The sequence below is a fragment of the Naegleria lovaniensis genome (genome assembly GCF_003324165.1).
Source record: "Naegleria lovaniensis strain ATCC 30569 chromosome Unknown tig026, whole genome shotgun sequence".
Classification (NCBI taxonomy): Eukaryota; Heterolobosea; class Eutetramitea; order Acrasida; family Naegleriidae; genus Naegleria; species Naegleria lovaniensis.
In genome coordinates, this window is record NW_025407848.1 from 416,683 (window position 1) to 430,461 (window position 13,779).

The 13,779-nt window shown below is 37.6% G+C and overlaps 3 protein-coding genes across 3 annotated transcripts; all 3 read right to left on the reverse strand.

Annotated features, from left to right (window-relative positions):
• Window positions 1-3: 3 nt before the first annotated feature.
• On the reverse strand, window positions 4-5,953 carry C9374_006137 (uncharacterized protein; the record flags this gene model as incomplete). Its single annotated transcript, XM_044695964.1, has 6 exons — window positions 4-891; window positions 973-1,517; window positions 1,570-1,588; window positions 1,828-3,229; window positions 3,490-5,146; window positions 5,212-5,953. 6 exons carry the CDS (start codon window positions 5,951-5,953, stop codon window positions 4-6), a joined length of 5,253 nt encoding a protein of 1,750 aa, XP_044547432.1.
• A 269-nt stretch (window positions 5,954-6,222) lies between these two features.
• C9374_006138 (uncharacterized protein) lies at window positions 6,223-10,119 on the reverse strand (the record flags this gene model as incomplete). Its single annotated transcript, XM_044695965.1, has 1 exon — window positions 6,223-10,119. One exon carries the CDS (start codon window positions 10,117-10,119, stop codon window positions 6,223-6,225), a length of 3,897 nt encoding a protein of 1,298 aa, XP_044547433.1.
• A 1,131-nt stretch (window positions 10,120-11,250) lies between these two features.
• C9374_006139 (uncharacterized protein) lies at window positions 11,251-13,608 on the reverse strand (the record flags this gene model as incomplete). Its single annotated transcript, XM_044695966.1, has 4 exons — window positions 11,251-11,306; window positions 11,352-11,541; window positions 11,590-12,457; window positions 12,512-13,608. The coding sequence occupies 4 exons, from the start codon at window positions 13,606-13,608 to the stop codon at window positions 11,251-11,253; spliced, it is 2,211 nt and encodes a 736-aa protein (XP_044547434.1).
• Window positions 13,609-13,779: the final 171 nt, after the last annotated feature.

Genomic DNA, 13,779 nt, shown 5'->3' on the forward strand with positions numbered 1-13,779 from the left:
TATTTACATCAACATGTTGATGAGCAGAGCTGCTGAGATCAGAATGTACATGGTCCAAAGAATTTCGAACGAATTTCTTGAAATAGTAGCATTCACTCTTGTTTGAGGAGAGGACTTGACAACAAAATTACCTGATACTACCAAACTGAACGCTTGACTTCCCTTATTTGATGATTTTGCTCCCACACTAACTACACAAGAAGCACCGCTTGGAAGATTGTCAATAGTGATGCTTTCTACAGTGTTGGTGGAGTCATAATTGGTATTCTTTGATAACTCTCCATTACCATAATAAACAGATTTTCCTCCATCAACGGTGACCTTTAGATCCAAGTCATTCACAATTCGCTTCTCTGTACTTCCCTTTGCGAGAGCTGTTGTGTAGGGTAAATCATACCATACAATGGTTACTTTGAGAGTGTTCTTATTTGATGAACCCATAACAAGCTCAAATTGAGAGGAGAGGCCAGGTTCCAGTAAAACTCTGTTGATGACACCAATCTGACCCACTAAACTCAAGCTCGTTTGATCATTGTCAAACTTGAGCACTCGTTTCAAATTTACCCTTCCATATCCAACAAAGTTATTTGGGATTGGCATGATGGCAAGAGATTGGTAATAATTTGGATAAAGTTGAACCATTCCATTCAATTTTTCTGCAGAATGGATTAATAAAGCCTTGACCAAAGAACCAGAGAGCGTTTGAGTGGATGTCTTGTTAAACAGTTCAAACTCTACTAATTTCTGCTTGTTGTTTTGAAGTAAGTATTGTCGAATAAGCGCTGCTGCACCAGAAACAGCAGGAGTCGCCATGGAAGTACCACTCATGACTGCCAAACCACAAGTACTTCTAAAATCTGCACTTGAAGTGTAAGATCCTGGAGCAACCACCTTTACCAAGTGTGTAGAAACGTTCGATTGAATGTCAGATTATTAAAGTGTGTCAATCTCGGCGACATAACAACAACTTACATCAGGCTTAATTCTTTGATCAATGGTAGGGCCTCTCGAGGAAAAGTAACTCAAATTCTCCACATTCAATACGCTTCCATTAATATTACTAGTTGGATAAATCATCTTGTAATACTCGGTGGAGGCATATGAAGATCCCACTGTGAGAGCGTTTTTAGAAGTGGCTGGATCTCCCATTGTGGAATCATACGAATAATCTCCACTATTTCCAGCTGCATTCACATACAACAATTCATCATAACGATTCAGAACCGAGTCAATGGATCTACTCTGAGTACCATATACGTTGCAGTAGTGGCAACAACGACGACCGACTTGAGCCAAACATGTCGAGTCAGATACTGGTGTTTTAGTACCGCTCGAAGATACCGAATAACATTGGCAATCGTAGGTACACTCGTAAGGACTTGCACAACCCCATGAATTGGAGCTGATACGAGCACCAGACGAGTAGATGCGAGGTAATAGAACATTCAAATCAGAGATGTATAAACCACCAGAGGCTGTTCGTTGAGCATCCACCACATACAATTTGGCATCTTTGGCTACTCCGATTTGATTGGATACAGTCGTTCGAGGGAGATGAGGTTGGATTACCTGCAACGGTACCACACACCTATTCGAAGGGCAGAAGGAATTGGAAATATTTTTTTCGTGTTGGAAACGTTTCAACCATGAGGAGGAAGGATATTAAGGGTCCATCCATTGATTCAACAGTGTTGTGTTGCGCGTAAAGATCGCGATTCAACATGTTGGATTAAGGTTGAATTTAAAGAGGTGGCAAGTATGTTTCACATATCATGTCCAAGTGAATGTTAAAAAATCATAATCCACTTGTTTGAAAAGACCACTTACATGACTTCCATGTCCACCATCGTCTACCGTATTTCCAGCTCCATTCTGTGTATCAATATACACAATTTTACGATTATTCAAATTCAGTTGGGAATAACTCTCTCCATTTCCACTAAAGAAGCAATGATTGACATTCACACCTGTATCAGTTACAGCAACAATTTCACCAGTTCCAGAAATTCCTTTGTTCCAAATGTAACTGTTATCGGTTCCACCTGATTGAACAACTTGATTGGCTCCATAATTGGTAATTTGATAATTCACACCACGAGTAATTAAATCCACACTTTCCAAAGCTTTGAAAGAGTCTAATAATTGTTGACCCATCTGTTCAGAAATGTCTTTAAACATTTCATTCAAATATGTAATTTCAGGAGTGACTTCGGATGCTTGTGTCATAAAGAGTTGTTCCACATCTTCACGTTTTTTAAAGTGTTGAACGAGAGGTGTATTGGCTTGTTCTTGGAATTTACCAGTTTGAATTAAATACCAAATATTAAGATCGAAATTTGCCAATGACACTTGTAATAAATTTGGAGTGGTCTCATCGAATTTCCAATCCAGGTCAAAGTAATTGGAGAGTTGATTGTGGAAGAAATTTCTCATCTCTTCTACATGGACGTTATTGAATTCAAGAGTGGACAAGTCTTGAGGATTTTCTGCATTCTTCTTGAGGTTCAATTCTGTCATGAATTCATTGAATACTCGAGATGTCACAATAGGATTTTGATTTCGCGCGTGTGCATTGGTGAGTGCTTGTATGGCATTTGAAAAAGATATACTATTCAAATGTTGCATCATTCTAGAGTTCAATTGAGTATGGAAAGAAGTTTGAATGGATGGAAGCAGTGTGCTTTTTAAATCATTGATCTCTTCTTCAAACTTGACTTGCAATGTTGCAAATTTCAAAGAATCCAAACTCAAGCTTGAAAAAGTCACTCTCTCATCGGAAGGAACTCTTTTGATCCACTCCACTGTCTTTTGAATGAACTCATTCTTTGCGAGTGAGTTCGACAACAACTCTTGTGAGACACGAGTTGTGAACATTTTGTGACTCTCAACGCTGTCACCCGATCTAAATTGAAAGTCAACACGATAATCTTCTTTTTTAAAAAGACGTGCCAACTGTTCTAAAACATCACTGGTCATGACGACATGATTGAATAATTTAACGTGAACGAACATGGATGACGACGAGGTTTGCAAATTTCCGTTGTTGAGTGGTTTCAGTCTGGCAGCTTTCAACAGACATGGCTCCTCTTGAAGATAGGCCCATTCGGCATGTGAGTAATGCAAAGACAAACCAGTGATAGTAGAACGGTGAGCAACCACACCACGGTGATTTGGCGTTGGATGGTTTTCATTATTTTTTTTTAATGATTGAGATGTGTCAAAACAAACACTGTCCTTTTAATGTTAACTGACGTGAGACAGAGCAAGATCAAAATGTGTGCGAATGTAATCTTCGCCATCGAATGTCAACAAATCAGTCCAATTCAAATCTGTGTCGTATTTGATTGCCGCAAGTAACGACATGATATTTTACATTTGAGAAGCTTTGCATATTTGAGCAATGTCTTGTTACTGCAAACATTCTTCAAGTGAGAATGAGATATGAGAGATGCGAATGAGATCTATGAGCTACTACAGTTTTTTTCTTACTTATGTGATACTTGTTGTTTCCAAAAGTGTTGAAGCTTGAGGATTCTGGCCTGCACAGAATTAAAGCTTTTTGAAATGGAGTTGCTTACTTCTTGTATTGCAGCCTTTACCAATGTCAAATCAGTAATATTAGCAATATCTGAAAATCCGTGTTGCTTTAACGTTACTAATATTTGTCTATCCTCTTCTTGCGTAAAGTTCACAAATTGGCCATCACACAAAACTTCACATTCTTTTTCTGCTCTAAGAATAGCTGGAGGTGGTTGAGGCAGTTCGTCATCGTTTTCGTCTTCTGAAGCAGAGTCTATGGATCCAACATCTTCAAGAGGTTGTGGAATGGATGAATTTTCCGCAGGTTGTTTTTCTATTAGTTGCATCAGGCTATCAGTGAGACCATTCGTAGATGACGATTTCTCATGTTCTAAAATTTCTGTATCTTGCTTTTGAGGTTGAGATTGTGCAGGAGTTGACTCCTTAATGTCAGTCTCAGATACTTCTGATTTCTTTTTCTTTTTCGACGATGATTTCTCTGGTTTCTTTCTTTTACGACTTTCAGAGGGTGCCACAACCTCCTTAGACTCTGAATCTTCGGAGTCAGAGGAGGGGTTATCTCTGTATGTTTGTATCTTACTCAGTTCCTTATAGCTACATGGTAGTTCTTTCTTTGTTAATTTGTTTGTAATTTTAAATAATTCAACATTATCGAATAAATGTGAATAGTTCAAAGATGGTACATCCTTTTTCTTCTTAGATAGAGGGTCATGCTTTCTAGTGCTGTTCTGACTTTCTATTATATTTCTAAATTGTTTAAAGGGGTTCACTTCTATTGGAGGACCTCTTTTCCCGATCATATTTTTGTATCTTACACGGAGTTGTTTCGATGTCTTATTTGGAAACATATCATTCTTAATTTTGTCCCACTTAATTGTACCTCCAGGCTTCCAATGTTTTTTAAGACCCATTATTAATAAATTATCTTCTGGAATTGTAAAAACAACTCGCTTCGATCCAATATTATCCTCTGGAACAGTATTTAGATAATATATACTCTCTTGCACTTCCGCAAGAAGACTTTGGTTATTAAATAATTTGAAGGGGCGTAAAAACTTTACAAATAGATCCCAATCAATTTGATTTGATGACATGACAAAACTGTAATCAAAATTTAGAAAGGTTTCAGCACCATCTAAACCTTCAATATCAAAAATTGTGGTTCCAATCATATGTGCCCATTCCTCGGTACTTCTTTGCACAATAGTGATTGATTCCTTTTTTTTATAATCGTCCTTGAGATCATATTCCTGTCCGTTTGTTAAATCCGTTAATTTGACATCTTTTGAAATTCCAAATCCATAAAGTATTCTTTTTGTCTTGTTCATTATTGCTTCCTTTTTTGTAGCCAAATATTGTTCGATTAATCTTTTGAAACCCACATGTTGTGCGTGAAACCCTTCTCGGGTACTCGTTAAAAAATAGTTATACAATAATAACTGTACATGAAGCTGCAATTGATTTTGTAATTCTTTCATCTGCTCATTGGAAAATAAGCAGTTAGGAGTGACTATGTTTGACAGTACAACAACGCCATCAATGTCACTATGGCTAGAAGCAGCTGAAATAGTGTTGTTGGGAGGAAGAGAAGAGTCAGAAGTAGGTACTGCAACGGTTGTAGATATTTCGGTGAGAGTTTGTGGAAGGGATTGTGGAGAAATTCGTTGAGACGTCGTCGTGGTGCTGTGCTGGTGCTGGTGGTTGGTGGAACAGTGCTCTTCATTGTACCTCTATAAATATCTGGATAAGGGATGATAAATGGGTATGGAAATGTGGAGGTAGTGGTACCATTCTTGTTGGAGATGGCAGTATTAGCAGGATAGAGAGGAGGGCCCAATACAGATGGAATTAATGGGTTAAGATATTGGAAAGGTTGAGACGGAGGAAGTTGAATATTATTTACAACTGAGCTAGTATTCGCGTTGCCATTCGAAGTAGTACTGGATGAACTTGATGCTGCTACTCGTGGCGGACTCTTTGGTCTAATACTTGGTAACACTGAAGGCTTTTCAAATTTTTGATACTTTTTTCGTCCTCTTTTCAAACCTACAGAGTTTGAAGATCCAACCAAAGAATCATCGTCAAATTCATCTTCATTTTCTTCATCTTGCTTAGAGGTTGCATCCTCCATAAAGTCATTCCAATCAATCCAGTCAAAATTTTCCAAATTTTCAACGTCCTCCTCTTCATTAACATCTTGATATTCCTCGTCGTCGTCATCATCCAATTCAATTGAAAAGAGTTGATATAAACCATCCGATCGTAATGGAGAAACGGTAGTACTGTTAGATTCTTGTTCTAAATTCGTGTAAATACTACTCGTATGCGAAGCTTCATTTATTGTGTCGGTAATCGCTCCGTTTGAAGATTGCTCTTCTGAATTGTCATGGTTGGTTCGGGTTGTGTTCAACATGATGATGAAATAGATGTAAATCCGAATCCAAATTTAAAACTGATGATTATTAAAGAAATGCATTAATTCAAATAGATTTGTTGCAGATGGGACCAACGGAATGATTTCCGTTCCAATCTTTTCGTTATTTTTTTTTGACGAATGATCTTTCCGTTTTGGCGCTCTTAGTCCCAAATGTTTGATTTCCAAAATAAAAGGACTTCACAAATAATATTCACATAAAATATATATTTACTTCAAAGAAATTGTTTTTCATGTTTCGCCAATAATTAGTGCCAAATCACAAAATAAAGAAACAAGAATGACATCAATCCCATCCATGGAGATGAGAAATTATGAATGGCAAAAGCATGGTTAACAACTGCTTTTGAATCTGTGAATGTCAAACTGTTTCTTGGTTTGATATCATATCCAGTATCAAACATGGAAGGGAATGAACGAAAATATAACCCACCAATAAGTTGTACATTGCTTGACGTTGCTTCAGCTTTAACACTAAAAACTATTTCCACAGTTTGTGAGTCAATCGATCCCATGGCCGTAATGTTTAGCAAGGATTGAAGAGATGGAACATTTGTAAAGCTGGTATTGACCTTCAAATACTCGAAAATCTTGGTGTTTAGATTATTTCTCAACTCTTGGATAAAAGTCTTATCCCATGAATGATATGGTGAATTGATCTTAATTTGGATGGATGAAATATTGAGAAGTGTGCTGATAGATTCTGAGGTCTTGGCATCAGGGTCTATAAAGTGCAAAGTCAAATCTGTGTTCTTGAGCTCTTCATAAGAAAAGTCCACGTTCGAGCATTGAGTGTCTGTATATGCTAGCACAACAGATCCAGCACTGTTCGATTTGAGGAAGGAGATTGGCAAGCTTTCTCCATTTCCGTTCATACCAGCTCTAAAATCATAAATAGAATTCTTATCAAGGAACGAAGGAGGTGCTAGAGAATTAGCACTGTTAATATATAGTGCAAGATTGCATTGAGAAGCTGCAGCCTTAAGTACAATACCTGACTTTGAGGTTTTTTCCTGCTTCATCGTTTGTTCAATATTTAAGAACAATTGCCCCTTCGATGGATCAAGTGTCATTGTAGTACCTTGGACGTTTCTTCTTGCCTTATTTTGTAAAGAAATAGTGTTCACTACACTTAGCTCTAAATAAATGGTACCACCATCAATAGTGTACACCTTGAATTGAATATAATTTCCACTTTCTTGACAAAGGCTTGCAAGTGATTCGGTCCTTGAGAGTGTGAAAAGACCATTTCCCTGTGGTTCCAATGACCCAGATTTGATCACAGATCCTTTCGAATTCATCAGAAAAATTTCCACTACAACATAAAAGGTTGCAGGTTTGGAAGTAGTAATGTCAATGACACGTAAAAACAAAGTGTCAGATGGTGAGAATGCCATAGGTGTTTCGCATTTGTAAGCATAGTACGCTTTTTCAAAAAACGATCTCAATGTTGCTGTAATTGAAGGTACTCCTGAAATTATCTTATAGTTTGGAACAAATTCAGCAGTTACATCATTTGTTGAGGCTATGGTTAGTGGTAATTTTGTCATTGAAATTGGTATTTTGGTGTTTGATGTGGTCACATTATAGATGGTAATACCATCAGTCGCCGAAGCTGCAAATAACACATCTGGTATCACAGTACCCACTCGAATACTGGCTAGAGAGAATGGAGGTGGGACCACCATGAGATAGGGATTGATAAAAGTGGTTGCATCTCTAACCCCAATATCATACAAGACGAGATTTCTGGCACTGTATGATGACTGAGATGTAATGTCAATCTGTGAATATGAATCAATACGGAAATTCTCTAATGTGAACATGGTGCTCGTTGGCAAAAATTGCACCATAAATGTTCTAATGCCAGTAGAATTAACAGCTGGCCTGGTGAAATTCCAATTGTATGTAATGGTTGTGTTCAAGCTAGCTCCTTCATACGTATACTTTTTACCCTTTGTTTGTTTGAATGAAAAGCGTTCAATACTGCCTTCAAATATCATGACATTGAATTGGCCTCTAATTCGAGCACTTATCATATAATTCGGATACATGGTCTCTGAAGGTGCGTTATTGATTGCGAAACCAAATGGATGATCTTTTTCATAGATGACCTGCTCTTTGAACTCTTCGCCGTCTTTCATGAGTCTGTAATTCAACACTTGCTTAAAATTTAACGTTGTTGCTGTAAAAATTGTAAACTTATTGGAATAAATGAGGTAAGTATAAGCACCATTTTCATAAAACTCTACAGGAGAGCCTGATATTAAATTTGAGGTTAATCGCGTAGAACTTGCAAAGGAAACGAAATAATATGGAAATTGAGGATAAACATTGTATTCAAAGTGAGTTTGTCCATAGTTCAAAGAAATTGGAGCATTTGGAGTTGATGTAAAAGTATAAGTAGGGTCAGTAGCTGAAAATTCGATTGACATGTAGTTACCAGAATAGAGAGTGCCTGATGTTGTGCTTACATATAAACTCACAGTCGTTGTCTCTTTCACTTCATTGTATAAATAACCATCATTTACAACTTCAAAATAGTAGTAAGTGTTTGCTGGTGTATAAATAGTATAAGTACACCCATATTTGCAAATTTTCGACGCGGTTGTTGAATAGCTTGACGAGCGAATGTCCCTGTATTTGAGAAAATAGTAATTGTTATTGACACCCTGTATGGTAACAGTGACCTCTAAACCTCCAACGGTCACACTTGAGTAGGGCAAAGTTGGAATGAGGTTTGGATCTTGTTGTTGTTGTGAAGGAGCATTAACGGCCTTGAATGAAGCACTCTGAACAGCATACGTGTAGGATAGATATGGAATTGGAACATCAGAATATATATCTAATGTTTTGGAATAAGAAAATGCTTTGAGAATCACTGCGAGAGAAAATGAAGTGTGCAACTTGACGAACAATGAGGCACTTTGAGTCGACAATAAACCCTCACCGCTGAGCCCCACTTTTAACGAAGGTTTCACACCTACGGATCCAAGGGCCAAAGAAAACACTGTAACCTCTACGGATGGAACAAGAGCAAGTTGTAGTTCGGCATTGGCACTTAATCGAACACCAGGAGTTGTGGACTCCAATGAATAGCTATTACCAGAATCGATCACGTATGATTTTTCAAGCGATTTTGTAGAGTCATAACCAACACCAATAGTTCTTTGGTATGTAACTGTAAAATCTCGACTATATTCCAGAGTACCTGAAGCTTTGAATGAGGCTTCTACACCTAACTTGAGGGTAAAGCGAATCGGTATAGGAAAACCAAGGACTGGTATAAAAACAGTGTAAGGAGTAGGACTCTTCCAAATCTCTTTCTCAAAGCTATCTTCTCTCTCTCGTGTTACAGAGGCCTTCAACATGGTATACGATTTCCAATTGCCACCAAAAGTAACTTTACCTTGATTCAATGATAAGGACCACCAACTAAAGCTAATATCAACAGATACTTCAGCTCTCAAGGAAGCATAGCAATCTTCACAAACGAGCTGTACTCCATTGATGTTATTGTACAGTACAATGGATGGTTCAATGACTTTAAGTGTTTGTGTGTTTTGATTAAATGACCACATGGACATGTCCTTTGAAAATTGCCAATTCACTGCTCTGCTGAAAGATTGTTGTGCCATCTGAAATGGGGTTGGTGTAGCACAAGATGGAACTGATATTGGTTTGGATTTCATCTTGACGTTGGCATTCAAGAACACTTCGTTGTATTGAAGCCTTCTCACCTCGAATTGGACTCTAATCATGTTTCCAGAACGACGAAGAATTTCTCTTGACATGACCAAATACACCATTGGTGTATCATCATTGTTATTCATACAGCTCCAACCTGACGCTCCAATGACCAAGCGAGTACCAGGAACCCATTTTCTTGCAGAAAAGGTACCATCCGCAAAATCAATAATCACATGAGAGAGTTGTTGGGAAGATGTGAGATCACATTGAACATCCCAAACACCCAATTCGTGGTCAACAGATACAACACCACTCAATACTTGAGCATTCACTTGATAATTAATCATAGATCCATACTTGGCGAAATGTTGTTGATTCCTTGTAGAAACATAGTCCACACCTTCTACCAATACTTTTTCAAGGTTACGTTGTCGTGAAGACTGAGAGGATAGCATTCTCTTGATGTGGCTTTCAGAGTTTCTATATCCAGTGTAGGAAGAGAGACCAAACGGGTCTTTCAACTTGACTGCTTCAGTTCAACATTGTTTTCAAAAGGATGCATGGAAGTAGGTATGAAGGGAAGAGGCTTGTCATCAAATTCCTTCAGGTTGAATACATGGTCCTCATCATGGGCAAGTTTACGGATTTGTTGTTTCGTTCCAAACATTCTACTCGTTGGAAAAGCAGCAAGGTACTTGTCTCTTTCCAAGTGGTGTTGTTGTTGGTCCAAAGTGCATTGAACAACAACAACTACACTCACCAACAATAGTAGTGCTGCAACGAGTGTGAGGCAAAAGACTTTTGTCATGTGTGTTTTTTTTGAATCTCGAATTTTAAGATTCCTGAATTGCCAATTTAAGTGTTATGGAGCAATCACGCCAGCGATGTGTGAGTTGTTGGGAATTCTTTTACATCATACAACGGCGCCTTGTAAAGCTTCATACAACAACAACAAGGTGATGTGTGCTGACAATATTGTTGTACAACCGCTGACAATATACTGTAATTCAAGCTAAGGAACGAGGTTGAAAAGAGAATTTCTAAACTCATTTCCTTTTAAGAGCATGATGTTGAAAAAGCTTGTTGCTTTCATCATTGTTTTTCACAACAAAAAAGTTTGCAATGGTCCAGCTATTAACTCCTCGTTGATTTCTCTCTTGGTATTGGTGATGATCATGTTACCAACTGCATCAATTACCATTCGGACATTACTCTCTGCCTCCAAGACCTCCAATCCCAACCTATGGTCCAATTACAATGGCTTCACCAGCCTATACGGTTTGGCCTTTTCTTGCCAATGGAGTTTATCCAGGTGGAGTTTATGATGTGTTGGGATTTGTGCATATTGTAGATCCCGGTTTAGTGGGTTGGAAGAGTTTGGGTTGGCCCATGGTTCAATAAACATGTCGGTTTTGAAATGCTCTCACTCATTCCAAATGTTGTTTTGATGAGCATTGCTGTTGTAGAGGAGTGAGCATTGAGGTGTCTTGTGTTGTTGAGAGCAAAACCAATGTTGGTTCTTTTGTAGATATTCCTTTTATACTATTGGTCTATATCAAAAAATTCATTGTTATGGATCATTGAATTCAAAGATTAATTCTCTGTCTAATTGGAATTAAACTATTAGCAATTGTCAAACCAACTATTGTGTGTTACAACAACGGTGTTAAACTTGTCTGCTACTTACAAAATATAGCCATTCCTATCAAGAACACTTCAAATATCAAATTGATACCTGTGGTACTGTCTTTAGATAAAAAGGCAGAGAATCCACGCCATGAAAGCGATCCAGGAACAAGCAAAAGTGTAGCCACTGAGTTTATCAGTAGCGGAGGATGCTTGGTGATAAGGGAATAAATATTACTTCCGACACCAGTCTAATAAAGTATTAACACGACTGATATTATTAAACTTTGATAACATACCACTGTTCCAGCCATAACTGTTCCCAGCTCCATGCCAAGAACGTTGCTTGAATAGTAAGCTGTCAAATGTACAGCAAGTGTCACAATTACCAAATAAACATATGTGAAAAAGTATTTTGGAACCTTGGAATCGATAGCAATACCAATGGCAAGAACAATAATTGCCACAATACGCATAGGGAGAGACAACTCAGTTCGTTGAGTACCAGCTTTTTCACTCTCTGCAAATGCAGGAAATGCGCTAACAATACCATTCGTTATTAATAAGCCAAATCCAAGTTTCAATACTGTTGAAAATGCACTAACTAATCTTGATGTCCCAGAAACAAGAGACCTCGCCTGAATTTCATTAATGGCTATCATGATGGTTACTCCAGGGAGATAGTAAAAACTAAGGCATAAGCAAATCAATACCACGCTAACATAGCTCACATCCCATAGAATAAATTTGAAAATAATTCCACAAAGTCCTCCAACCACACTTGCGACAATAACAGAAATATTTGAGAAGAATGCAACACGAGATCCAAATACCATCAAAATACCAATAATTATTCCACCAATAAAACATGTTAATACTTCTCCAATAGTTCCATTCCACAACATTACGTAGAAACCACAGAAAATGAACATATTGAAAACAGTGAACATGGGATGGGAATAAATTGGTGGTTCAGTAATAACCTCACTAATTTTTTGCTGAGCCTGTTCTAATGGTAAAATACCGTCAGATATGTCATGAGCAATTTGGTCTAACTTGATGAGTTTGTTTAAATCTGTGGTTTGGCTTTCAATTTTCACAAAATATGAAACGTTGGAAGGATCTCTCGGCTTGGTTCCAAAACTATACCATATTCCAGTGGGAATACTTGAATAAAATTCGTTAACTACACAAGATACATCCTCCACAGTAGTAACTTACCAAAAGAAATAGCCATCCATACCAAAATATGTCGAAACTAACGTCAAGTGATATTCAACTCGGTTTGAAGGAAGGCCATAAATAGAAAGGGCATAGCCCAAGTCGAGTAATAATGAATGCACTCTATCCTTTTCTTCTCTTGTTAATTTTTGATAGGGGACAGAGTACTTTTTTTCAATTTCAAATTTTCCAGTGACACACCATAGAATTGCTTTTTTAACTTTTTCAATTGTTGTCTGATTTTGTGGTGTGACTTCTTCCTCTTGAGCGTCTGTTGAGCTTCCTTTTTTCGCTCTCTTAAAAAGCCAGTGTTTTACCTTTCTCTTTGTAGAAGGTAACATGGGAATAGGGCTCTTTTCTAAATAAATTGGTTTCTTTGAAAATTCACTCTTTGCTAACCGTTTTTGTTCTGACGATAAATGATTAAATGATGACTGAGAAGCGGTCTGTTCTGAGTAAGAGTAAAGATCAGAAACGGATGATTGTGTTTCCAGAGATTCTAAATCATTAAACGATGATGTTCTAGAAAGAGTTTCTCCAACTAAATTTTTGTGACTTGCTGACTCTAGATCGTCTTCCAACTCGTATGAAATAAAATTAGTGTTACTATTTGCGCTTGATGAAACCTTTGCTGAAGCACCAGCAAATGCACTACTCCCAATTGAAGCAAGAGTTTGAGAAAGATCGAAAACTGGAGTTTTTAAAGGTGGTTCTCGAACTGTAGATGCATTCGTAATGTTCTTTGCAGGAACTACTTTTGTATCTGGAAGTGCACTAAATTTTGAAGGAATTATTACATCATTCCCGTTCACAGAGGTAAAATCCACAACATAATCATCGTCACTATCATCCCGATAATCATCATAAACGTCTTGTAAATTGGTTGCCTGTCCTTTGGGAAGGTCTACCACTTTCATCTCAAAAGGTGAGGTAATTGTTTCAATATATGGTGAATCTGTGTTTTGATTTCCAACATGATAACTTGATAAAATATCTTGAGAACTTTCTTCTTCGAAATTAGCATCTTCATTTGATGATGTTGGCAAGAAATGGTCGTCATTATTTTGCTCTCTTGATGAAATAGAGTTGTCTTTCATCATCGGAATTTGTATTTTAATATTTTCAATGTTTGTTATTCCATGGTCCACTGTAATTTCAATAAATCATTAACTTTGGGTGATGATGATATGGGTGGTTGTGTAGTCTCGGATGTCGTCGTTGTGTTTGTTGTTGACGAAGGTGATTCTTGCGAGCTGTTTTCGCTCATT